The 13,027-nt window shown below is 37.8% G+C and overlaps 1 protein-coding gene across 1 annotated transcript in view; it reads right to left on the bottom strand.

Annotated features, from left to right (window-relative positions):
* The window catches only part of CD109 (CD109 molecule), a 137,867-nt gene that overhangs the window by 55,074 nt on the left and 69,766 nt on the right, over window positions 1-13,027 (bottom strand). The window contains exons 8-14 of the mRNA XM_014781068.2: window positions 10,847-10,943; window positions 10,443-10,584; window positions 9,624-9,733; window positions 7,987-8,211; window positions 7,042-7,143; window positions 6,893-6,955; window positions 6,100-6,276 (exon numbers count right to left, since the gene is read on the bottom strand). Of these exons, the coding sequence (XP_014636554.1) occupies window positions 6,100-6,276; window positions 6,893-6,955; window positions 7,042-7,143; window positions 7,987-8,211; window positions 9,624-9,733; window positions 10,443-10,584; window positions 10,847-10,943 (916 nt within the window). The remainder of the gene's footprint in view (window positions 1-6,099; window positions 6,277-6,892; window positions 6,956-7,041; window positions 7,144-7,986; window positions 8,212-9,623; window positions 9,734-10,442; window positions 10,585-10,846; window positions 10,944-13,027) is intronic.

Raw genomic sequence — 13,027 nt, 5'->3', positions numbered from 1 at the left:
CATTCCACTGCCCCAGTGACCATACTACCTGACCAAGATGGTCTTAATGTTCGCCTCAGCTTGGCTAAATTTTAGACAGGCTTCTTACTGATTATAAACTCCTCATCTCCCTTTTCTTAGAGCATTTACTTTAGAAATTTGCAATTGTAAATTCTTTTTCTGCCCCTTTGAGATGTAAATCTTCTCCCAGCCTCTTGCCAGTTTTACAACCTAAGAATGTCTTTCTCGAGGACCTGGGAGCCATCCTTTTGAAGTATAATCCTCAAGAAAGATAGAGCCCTGACTGATCTCCCCATGTCTGTGGGAGGGTAGGAGCATCACTTACAAACACCAGTTAGCAAACACAGATGGCCTAATCCCATTGACTGACCTCCCCACTGTGTCCTCTGGTACTTTTCCACCAGCTCACCCCAGTCCTTAAAACCCTCCTGCCTTCTGTTTTAGTGGAGCTGAGTTCAGACTCTCGCCCCTATTGCTACAGTCTTGAATAAAATCTTCCTTGCCTGTTTAACTTGTCCAGTGCAATTTTTCTTTGACGTACCTCTTAAGCCAATGTATCTAGTTTACTTTTCTCCACCTATACCCTAAACAAAGGGAAGGGGAGAGCGGCATGTGTTACCCTGGCCCCATAAGACGTTAACCACAGCCCTGCTCAGAACAAGCATAATATGTTCTCTGTAGCTGACAGGAAACCACAAGAGGAGGAAGGGGGAGATGCTGAGACATACAGCTGAAACCAATTAAAACTGTAGAAGGCAATGTGGCAGTCTGACTTGACCTGACCTAGACCCCGCAGCTCATTATAGGGTCACTGTAATGCATTACCATGCTACACAACACACTCACCAGCTCCATAACAGTTTACAACTGCCACAGCAACAGCAGGATATAACCAAAAAAAGAAAGAAAAGAGCTGGCACCCTTGTTTGCCTGAAAAGCCTGCCCAGTTCCCCTAATACCTATGAATATTCCTCCCCTCATTACCTAGACCCCTTATAATAGCTGCTTAATCACCCCAGGACCTGAGAACTTGATTTGTGAACTTTGTTCCCACTTCTCCATTCTTTGGCCATTGAATAAAGCTTGTAATATTGAACGCTCAGCTTTAGTCTCATTTCAAAGTTGTGACACCCAACAGAGGAAGAACCCCAAGAGGAAGGGCAAGAGACCCTTCCTCAGGTCTCCCCCCAGTGAGGGAGAGAGTTCAACTGGTTCAAACCTTGCACTTCTCACTCTTTACTCTGCACCTCAGAGACCCCATGGCTTCAACCTGCACTTCTGTGTGGATTATTTCTAAACACACATCCCTTATCCCTTCTGCATCTCATTCATTTATTCCACAATCATTATTGAACATCAAAAAGATTCACTAATTTTCTCTTGCGTAAAGATATTCTATTTCCAAATATGTAGTTTCTTTGTGAGTAAATATGATAAACATTATTATATAAAAACTAGAGAAAGATATCTTTCCAAACATAACTGAAACTAATTTGTCTCTCATATATACATTTCCTGGAAGTATGTTATTTATACACTCTGCTTCTTCAGAGCTGATGACCTTCACACTGCAACTTTTTTTAAAACCTGGTCTCACCTTCAGAGATCTGTGCCTCCATATTTAAGCTTGACCCCTACCTTAAAATTCACCTGTGTCAGGGGATTGATGGATTCACTAGAAGTCAAAATTGTGCTCTGAAACTAACAGAATATAGCATTGTCTATTTAAAATTACCTTTCATTAGACGAAAAATAGTTTATATATTTTGACAAAGTTAGACTTAACAGTTCTCAGCAAAAGAAGGCATGCATAACTACTGCAACTTCTCAAAATTTTAACGAATTAAGGGGAAAGAAATGCTATTAAAGGAACTGTACTCTGAAGATCACTACTTTTTTTTTCTTTTTTTTTTTAATTTATTGTTTATTGCAGTAACATTGGTTTATAACATTGTATAAATTTCAGGTGTATGTCATTATACTTCTATTTCTGCATAGATTACATCATGATCACCACCCAAATACTAATTACAACCCCTCACCACACACATGTGCCGAATTATCCCTTTCGCCCTCCTCCCTCCCCACTTCCCCTCTGGTAACCACCAATCCAATCTCTGTCTCTATGTGTTTGTTTATTGTTATTATTATCTACTACTTAATGAAGGAAATCATACAGTATTTGACCTTCTCCCTCTGACTTATTTCACTTTGCATAATACCCTCAATGTCCATCATGTTGTCACAAATGGCTGGATTTCATCGTTTCTTATGGCTGAGTAGTATTCCATTGTGTATATATACCACATCTTCTTTAGCCATTCGTCCCTTGATGGGCACTTAGGTTGCTTCCAAGTCTTGGCTATTGTGAATAATGCTGCAATGAACACAGGGGGTGCATGTATCTTTACCCATTGGTGTTTTCAAGTTCTTTGGATAAATACCCAGCAGTAGAATAGCTGGATCATATGGTAGTTCTATCCTTGATTTTTTGAGGAATCTCCATACTGTTTTCCATAGTGGCTGCACCAGTTTGTACTTCCACCAGCAGTGTATGAGAGTTCCCTTCTCTCCACATCCTCTCCAACACATGTCGTTTCCTGTCTTGTTAATTATAGCCATTCTGACGGGCGTGAGGTGATATCTCATTGTAGTTTTGATTTGCATTTCCCTGATAGTTAATGATTTCGAACATCTTTTCATGTGTCTGTTGGCCATCTGTATATCTTCTTTGGAGAAATGTCTGTTCAGGTCTTTTGCCCATTTTTTAATTGGGTTGTTAGTTTTTTTGTTGTTGAGATGCATAAGTTCTTTATATATTTTGGAGGTTAAGCCCTTATCAGATGTATGGTTTGCAAATATCTTCTCCCAATTGTTAGGTTGTCTTTTCATTTTGTTGATAGTTTCCTTTGCTGTGCAGAAGCTTTTTAGTTTGATGTAGTCTCATTTGTTTATTTTTTCTACTGTTTCTCTTGCCCGGTCAAACATGGTGTTTGAAAATACGTTGCTAAGACTGATGTCGAAGAGCGTACTGCCTATGTTTTCTTCTAGAAGTTTCATAGTTTCAGGTCTTACATTCAAGTCTTTAATCCATTTGGAGTTAATTTTTGTGTATGGTGTAAGGTAAGGGTCTACTTTCATTTTTTTGCATGTGGCTGTCCAGTTTTCCCAACACCATTTGTTGAAGAGACTTTCTTTTCCCCATGTATGTTCCTGGCTCCTTTGTCAAAGATTAGCTCTCCATAGATGTGTGGGTTTATTTCTCGGCTTTCGATCCTATTCCATTGATCTGTGTGTCTGTTTTTGTGCCAGTACCATGCTGTTTTGGTTACTATAGCTTTGTAGTATATTTTGAAATCAGGGAGTGTGATACCTCCAGCTTTGTTCTTTTTTCTCAGGATTCCTTTAACTATTCGGGGTCTTTTGTTATTCCATATAAATTTTAGGATTCTTTGTTCTATTTCTGTGAAAAATGTTGTTGGAACTTTGATAGGGATTGCATTGAATCTATAGATGGCTTTAGGAAGTATGGACATCTTAACTATGTTAATTCTTCCAATCCAAGAGCATGGGATATCTTTCCATTTCTTTGTGTCTTCTTCAATTTCTTTCAGCAATGTTTTATAGTTTTCGGTGTACAGATCTTTCACCTCTTTGGTTAAGTTTATTCCTAGGTATTTCATTCTTTTTGTTGCAATTGTAAATGGGATTGTATTCTTAATTTCTCTTTCTGCTACTTCATTGTTAGTGTACAGAAATGCAACTGATTTTTGTATGTTGATTTTGTATCCTGCAACTTTACCATATTCGTTTATTATTTCTAAAAGTTTTCTGGTGGATTCTTTAGTGTTTTCTATGTATAAAATCATGTCATCTGCAAATAGAGTTTCACTTCTTCCTTTCCAATTTGGATCCCTTTTACTTCTTTTTCTTGCCTGATTGCTCTGGCTAGGACTTCCAGTACTATGTTAAATAGGAGTGGTGACAGTGGGCATCCTTGTCTGGTTCCTGTTCTTAGAGGGATAGCTTTCAGTTTTTCACCATTGAGGATGATATTAGCTGTGGGTTTGTCATATATGGCCTTTATTATGTTGAGGTACTTTCCTTCTATACCCATTTTATTCAGAGTTTTTATCATAAATGGATGCTGTATCTTGTCAAATGCTTTCTCTGCATCTATTGAGATGATCATGTGATTTTTATTCTTCATTTTATTAACGTGGTGTATTACGCTGATTGATTTGCGAATGTTGAACCATCCCTGCATACCTGGAATAAATCCCACTTGATCATGGTGTATAATCTTTTTAACGTATTGTTGTATGCGATTTGCTAGTATTTTGTTGAGGATTTTCGCATCGATGTTCATCAGTGATATTGGCCTCTAATTTTCTTTTTTTGTGTTGTCCTTGTCTGGTTTTGGTATCAGGGTAATGTCAGCTTCGTAGAATGAGTTAGGGAGCTTCCCCCCCTCCTCAATGTTTTGGAAGAGTTTGAGAAGGATAGGTATTAAGTCTTCTTTGAATGTTTGGTAGAATTCACCAGGGAAACTGTCTGGTCCTGGACTTTTATTTTTGGGGAGGTTTTTGATTACTGTTTCGATCTCCTTACTGGTGATTGGTCTATTCAAATTCTCTACTTCTTCTTGATCCAGTTTTGGAAGGTTGTATGATTCTAAGAATTTATCCATTTCTTCCAGATTGTCGAATTGGTTGCCATATAGCTTTTCATAGTATTCTCTTATAATCTTTTGTATTTCTGAGGTGTCTGTTGTAATTTCTCCTCTTTCATTTCTGATTTTACTTATTTGTGCTTTCTCTCTTTTTTTCTTGGTGAGTCTAGCTAAAGGTTTGTCAATTTTCTTTATCTTTTCAAAGAACCATCTCTTGGTTTTATTAATTTTTTCTATTGTTTTTTTAGTCTCTATTTCATTTATTTCTGCTCTGATTTTTATTATTTCCCTTCTTGTACTGATTTTGGGCTTTGTTTATTCTTCTTTTTCCAGTTCCTTTAGGTGCATTGTTAGATTGTTTATTTGAGATTTTTCTTGTTTTTTGAGATAGGCCTGTATTGCTATAAACTTCCCTCTTAGAACCGCTTTTGCTGTATCCCATAAATTCTGGCATGTCGTATTTTCATTTTCATTTGTCTCCAGGTATTTTTTGATTTCTTCTTTAATTTCTTCGATGACCCAGTCGTTGTTCAGTAGCTTTTTGTTTAATCTCCACGTATCTGTGGCTTTTCTGATTTTCTTCCTATAGTTGATTTCTAGTTTCATACCGTTGTGGTCAGAAAAGATGCTTGGTATTATTTCAATCCTCTTAAATTTATGGAGACTTGTTTTGTGGCCTAATATGTTGCAGATCACTACTTTAAAACAATGATTATTTTGCTTAAGAGGACCTGAGAAGGAGAAGCTTTTAGTGAGAACAATGGCTCATTTTAGTATGCATAAGTCATATGCATGGCTCATTTAATATCGATTCCACCTGGCACTCTTGGAATTAGGTTACTTTTCAGAGTTGGGGTCCAAGGCAGTTTCCTACACAAGCTATATACTTTAGGCTATAAAAATCACTGGTTTGTTTGGAGACCAAACTCCACACAGATCTCCACATGCAAGGTAACCAAGCTTATTGTAAATTTGTCCTGAGTTAGCTTCCAGGCTGATCAAAGTGATAAACCAAAGGCTAACTTTGCTTCCACATATCACTGCAAATGGCCTCACTCCGTCCCACAACCTTCATTTCACTCTCACACCATTATCAACACCACACAATTGTATATTGCCACTACAATTCCAGGCCAGAGCCATACTGACTCCACCATTTGGAAATCCTGAAATAGCTTCATGTATTTGAGTTCAAGTCTTAAAGCCAAGAATCTAAAACTTACCAATAAGACCCACAGGGCACAAAAATCCCACATTTGAAAATACATATATAGTAACTAAATATGAAGAGGTTCAATCATAGTATTAGAAAGGAATAGAAATTTCTAACTAATTTGGTTTAATGATACTTTTTTAAAGAAATATTACATTTCTCAGACTTCACTCATATGAAGTTTTCTTTTTAACATCATTACCTTAAATCTTACCTTATTTTCAAAAACAAGCTGAACAGGAATTTTTACAACATCATTTATAATTTCCCCATCATCTTCAATATAATACACAATTATACAGGCTTTTGGAGCCCATGAATTTTCTGGTGTTAAAGAGAAAGCTGTTGAATTTTGCTTGCCTACAGCCACCAACTGTCCCCTGGATACCACCTGAAAAGAGGAGCAGACGAGTTTTATTTTATGCTGAAGCTAGTGAGAATCTCAACAGCAGGAACATGTATCATAATTTGAACCAAAGACACAAATTCTTGACTTAAACCAACTTCAAAGCCTTTTTGAATGCAAGAAAACTTCCCTGACCAACAAAGAGAGTATAAGCTGGGAAACCGAAATGGACAAGATAAAGCCACACCGACTGAGGCACCAGCAGCTGCACAGTCAGGCACACATCCTTGAGGGGAGGAACACAGAGCACCACTGGGAGAGCTGCATGAGCAAAATCACAAGGCTGTGGGTGGCAATTATTTTGTTTTTTTTGGTTTTTCTTATATTTTATAATTTTCTACAATGAACGTGTATGGCTTATCTACTAGAAATTTAAATTTTAAACATAATACAAGATTTAATTATCCATCTTAATTGGAAATGCAAATATAGGTGAAAAAAGAAAAAAAGATATTTTGATTGCAAGAGAAAAAGCACAGGCTGAATATAAAAAGGTGTGAGGCTGAATTTTAAAAATTGTAGGTTTAGTCTAGACATAAGGTAGACACCATTTAAGATGATTCTATAATAGATCATAAATTTAGATTCCATAAGAGATTACCATATAGCTTAACTCCTTCAGCTGCTTGTTGCCACTAACCACCAACTCAAAAGGTGACCCCACCTAGAAAAAAATCTTAATTAATACACACGTATTAACGGCAAAAGAGTACAATTATATTGTAATTACCAAGTGATCCTAAGCATTACCTTTATATTTTCGTCTCTTGTTTTTAGCTGGATATATGTTTTACTAGGAGATTTAAACATACCATGAACTGCCATGGAGCTCACGCTGTTCAGAAAAGAGGCCTAGAACAGAACAGGAGAGAAGGGAGCTATAAACTTTTCATCATCAGTAATACCCTGAGAAAAGATGCTCTCTGCTGAACAACACTGAAAGGCAAATTCACTTCTACTTTTTTTCCATGCAGGAAAAATACACTCCCCAGATATTGGATCTCCATCATTTTATAGCTTCTTCTATAAAGAAAGTGACAGCTTTAAAACACGGAGGAGGGCCTTCATCACTATAATCTAAGAGGAAAAAGTACAGTCCTGACTTAATTCAGATACAAAAGTATATTATCAGGAAATACTGTAAGAAAAGAAAATGAAATGAAACAGGGCTCCTTTCCCTGTCTCCAGAACACAGAGCTCATCTACAAGCAAGACACGGCATCAGCACACTCAATCCACTGACAGTCAGAGTGAACCTCAGAGACTACCCCGTGGCAGAGCTGAGGGACCAAAAGAAAGGGAGCAGGAATGGCTGGGGAGTCTCAGGCAAGCCACCTTGAGCTCAGCAAAGGAAGAGAAGTGTAAAAGAACAGATTCCTCTTTCATTTCAGCTCTTGCCAAAATACAATTTCAAATGACTGAAAATCAACCTAGCCTGGGAGTCTGGGGAGCTTCTCCACCATCCTGCAGATTGCTCTGTTTTACCAGCTCTCCAAAATGAACTCACACAGAAGCATTCAGTCTAACCCTCAGCCACTGTCATTAAATTACTTTTAACACTTTCGTCCTTTTTTAAAAGAGAAACATGTGTCCACTTCCTGTGCACTTTGACCTCCAACAAATTGAGTGCCTACCACAAGATTACAATTTTAATGATGTTGTTGCAGTAATATAATGATGGGAAACAGATGGCACCTTCAATTGTAGCTCGCTGGAATCATCCAGGATTGGGAATTCAATCTTAAAGATTCCATTTTGGGGGACAGTATAATTTAGAATCTGGACAGCTTCTGCTCCCTGATTTCCACTGTCCCACCTGCTCCAGTAATCGGTATCATTTCTCTGTGTCACTGTTATGACCACAGTAGTTCTTCTCTCTTCAGGAGTCAGCTGATTGCCATCGGAACGGGTTACCTTCACCTAAGTAACAGGTAACAAGAAAAGCAAAGGATTTAAGTTCAGTTGAATCCAGTCTCCACCTGTGCTATTCCCATGAAACTGAACTCTTAAAAATTATTGGTAGCACCCTAACTTCCAGACTCAGTGGTGTCTCTTGGAGGCATCTGATGCCACTGACCACTCCTTTCTTGATATCATGGCTTCTCTTGCCTTCCATGGCTCCACAACAACCTTCTTCACTTCAAACCCCTCGTGCTGCATCCCCTTAGTGTCCTTTTTGGTTCCTCTTCCCTCTCCCTAAATGTGGGAATTTGTCAGGGTCAAATCAGCAGCTGTCTGTTCTCTCTTTCTCAAAGGTCCCAGCACTCCTACTGCCATCCTCACCTTGCTCTGGAAACTCGCACTCAACACCTCCCACTCCCTGCAGCAAATGTCTACCTGTACCTCTCTGTCATCTCAAATTCAGTACATCTAACACTGAGCAAGCCTCTCGCCTTTCCTATTTTTGCTAAGGCTACAATTCTGTCAGACTTAACATCTCTGAATTTCCTTGCCCTCTTCCCACCCCCCAAATCCAATATACACCAAGTCTTGTCCTTTTGTCTCTTATCCTGCCTTATTGCTGTGTGTATATCTTGTTGTCACCATCAGGAAAACTGTGAATCCAGGGTGTGCACTGGGGCATCCTCAGCCCTGTGAGCCCCATCCAGCACCATGCCTTGTACATTGTCAAAACTTACCCAACTAATAAGTGTTAACTCAGTACTCCCTCAAAAAAAAATGAGATTTGTTGATAATTTTTTAATGCTACATCTTTGCTAGAACTAAAATTAGTGATTATAAAAATCAAATTAAAATTGAAATTTTTTGACTAGCACCTAATTCCTTCAATTAATTTATAAAAGCTTCAATGTAGCAATCCAAATCTAACTTAAATTGCTCATTAAATAAATTTTGAGGGGCCAGCCCTGTGGCATAGTGGTTAAGTTTGGTGCGTTCTGCTTCAGCAGCCCGGGTTCACAGGTTCAGATCCCGGGTGCAGACCTACACCACTCATCAAGCCATGCTGTGGAGGCGACCCACATACAAAATAGAGGAGGATGGGCACAGATGTTAGCTCAGGGCGAATTTTCCTCAAGCACAAAAGAGGAACATTGGCAGTGGATGTTAGCTCAGGGCAAATTTTCTTTATCAAAAAAATTAATAAATAAATAAATTTTGAGGAAAATAATTTTGTTGGAAACTACTTTTTTATAAAAATTAGACAAAGGTCATTTGGAAACAATTCTATACACCTCATATATCTAAAAGGGAAAAGTAATCTATCTACTTTTGGTTTAAATTTTTTGAAATGCACTGAAAATATTATTTCCCATTGTGTTTCATTAAATTGAACATACTGCTTTAGATCATTAATAAATATGCCAACTTACAGTGGCTGTGAAGTTGAGAGATGGCTTCAAGATAGTAGCATAATCAAAAAATTCAATGATGTGATCATGTTGCTTGAAAAATACATTGGAGCTTGCATTTCCTGAGATACCTGTTTTGGAATTGCACCATTTAGAAAGCAAAAGTTATACTTCACCAACAGCTTCTATCCACCAAATTTCCCCATCTGAGGTACTTCCCTAAAGGGTTAAGATAGCAGGGCACAGAAGGCTCATTCCCATGTTGGCTTGACCACTAGGAGCACCATAAGATTCTATTATGTCCTCTACAGATCCTTTCTTAAGCACCATTCCTGCCATCCCCACCCATGACATGTGCACCAGCAGATTCAGGCCCTGACAGAACAGTCCTTTGTTCTTTCAGGGATTGGTCTAAGCTGTTGAAATAGCAACACAAAGATCCAAATAATTAACCTTCATTTTATTATTAAAAGAGAAAACTATCTAGGAGCAGATGAGATTTCAGAAGATGTTCAGTGATTAAAAAAAAAGAAGATGGTTAGTCAGCTGAAAAGGTAGACCTTCCCATGTCGTCTTCAGGCTGAAAAGAAAGAGTAGAAATGGAAAAAATTACAAATACCTATCACGTGTGGTTAAAGTACAGACTTTCATAGAAAATAAGTTTCCCTTTCATTATGAAAGCATTCTGCAAGCTAGACTAATTAATAGTCATGACAATTTCAGCATTAAATCACGGCTTTAGAAAGGCAAGGATGCTCCCAAGTGAATGTGCCAGTTATAATAAGGAAGACGACAGAGCAGCACCATGTAAGTGTTACCTTCATGTCAAAGTCTACAAACCTGTAAGTGATTCTGTCACTGTGGCTAAAATTTCTACCGGCCCAGGAGAAGACAGATACATGTGTTCAGAAAGCCCATCCGAAAAATCCATTACCTTTTTCATCTCTTCATCATTAAAAGTGAAGTTTGCAGATCCATTTATCTGTTTTGTTAAAAAATTTCAATTTTATTCTTCACTTTAGTAATTCAAAATTGAGGAATAAAACTCAAACTAAGTCACAACAATACAATGGCTCTGGTTCCATTTTAATTACTATAAACGGGTAAATTCTCACTTGTCCAAAGCTAGAAAGCTCTTGATTTCCTTACACCCAATTTTTTGTTAAGTACAAAATCTTATTTCTAGAAAAAGTACACTTACAGTTTTTCCCCATTACAAGTTACAAGATATCTGCAAAAGTTACCTTAAATTTTTTTGTAATATTTTTCTTCATGCCCCAAAAGGATAAAGGTAAAAATGTAAGTGTTACATCTCCTTTCACTGGCTTACCATATGTATACCTGAAAAATAATAAATGGATTTTTTTACATTTTCAATTTGAAATTATCAAAATAACACAACGAAAATATTACTGTCAGTAGCATACACTGGCAATTCAACTTAAAAGAATTATATTAAAAATATACTCTCACTACAAATGTTTAAAACTAGACAAAGGTAGGAATGTCCTTAATAAATGGCGAGCCCTGAAATTAAGGCTCCAAAACGGGAAGATTTTTAACTACAATACCTCAAAACAGTTCATAATACACACTTTACCTAGCCTCTAGCCATCTTAGAGACCTCAGAGAAAATCTGATCATAATTGGAAGCGATAGTTTTCTGTCCAACACTTTTAAAAGATTATGAAGATCTTTTTTTGTGTGTGAGGAAGATTAGCCCTGAGCTAACATCTGTTGCCAATCTTCCTCTTTTTGCTGAGGAAGATTGGCCCTGTGCTAACATCCATTCCCATCTTCCTCTACTTTAAATGGGACACCGCCACAGCATGGCTTGATAAGCGGTGCACAGGTCCGCCCCTGGGATCCGAACCTGCGAACACTGGGCCACCGAAGCAGAGCGTGCGAACTTAACCACTACGCCAGTGGACAGGCCCCCTATGAAAATCTTTTATTCCTAGAAATCTGGACCAGCCCATTAACTGCATGCCCAGGAGACTTCACAGCTTTTGCACATGTTCAGATGTTAGTTGAAATTGCAACCGCCCTGGCCCACTGCTGCGCATTCCAACGTTAACCAGGAGGGTTTATTAGACCAAACATGCTGAGGCACCAAACATGCTCGTGGCTATCAAAAATTGGTTTCTTGAAGGAAAATTTAAATAAGAGTAGTTTTTCTTTATCCATAGTACAAAAATCATCTTCTTGAGTCAAATCTCATCTCTGCTTCTTTGCATTCTATGTACTATTTTTATCCTCTCTCATGATGGGAATGTCTCTTCATGTGAAGGAGAGCCAATCTTTGGTAAACTATTTTACAGCCAGAAAGCCTTTTTTAAAATATGTTTCCTGGGTTCCTTCCATCTCTGTTGTGAAATGCTCAGCCAAACATGGATGTCAGTTTTGCTCTGCACTCTATAAATCCAACAGTAAACTCTTGGTTCCTGAATCCATTAGTTGAACACAGAAACAGCCTCTCGTCTGATTCAACTCAACTCAAAAGCTAATGGCAAAATATAACATATTGCAAATTAAGAAGAATAAAACAAATCCATCTTCAAACGCACCACCCTTCTGAACAAAAATAGCAAAGTTAGTGAAAACCCTGGTTAGCAACTTCAGCATCAAATTTATTCATTCAAAAGAGCGTCTCAATCTGACATTGCTTGTATCTTGTTAAAGATTAAATAAATGCATAACTGGAATACCAGAACATCGTATTTTAAAAGAGTTATATCACATGATAGTACAGAGAGTTTGAAAACCCAGACATAATTTAAAGTATTCTCAGACATAAATATTTTTTATTTTGATTTAAACATGAAGCAGATTTAGCTTTCCAAGCACCAAGCTGATTATAATTAAGTGAAGCAAGGATACTAACAGTTATTGTCCTAAGTAGAACCTGGAAGCATTTGGGATAAACTAAGTAGTCGGAAAATAATAGCTTGACAATATTTAAAAAAGCAAATCAAAGATATTCTGGTATAGGGCCGGCACCGTGGCTTGGTGGTTAAGTGCGCGCACTCTGCTGCTGGCGGCCCGGGATCGGATCCCGGGCGCGCACCGACGTACCGCTGCTCTGGCCATGCTGAGGTCGCGTCCCATGTACAACAACTAGAAGGATGTGCATCTGTGACATACAACTATCTACTGGGGCTTTGGGGGTGGGGGGGGGGAGAAAAAAAAAGATATTCTGGTATAGTATCATTAACAAAACAAGGATTTTTCTTTTTCAGAAAACAGCCATAGCACAAAAGGGTTAAAAAATTATACCTAAAAAATTGAACCTATCAGTGTAATTCATGTTTCTCCCCACGTTTTTTTTTCACGTCATTTCCAGGATACAAATGTCTCAAGTCATCGAATAATGAACACATTTTAATAAACCTTAGATTAAATAATAATTTAAAAATTCTACAGAA

Source organism: Ceratotherium simum, chromosome 19, assembly GCF_057802395.1.
Source record: "Ceratotherium simum simum isolate JZ-2026a chromosome 19, ASM5780239v1, whole genome shotgun sequence".
Lineage (NCBI taxonomy): Eukaryota > Metazoa > Chordata > Mammalia > Perissodactyla > Rhinocerotidae > Ceratotherium > Ceratotherium simum.
This window is presented reverse-complemented; position numbering and strand designations above follow the sequence as displayed.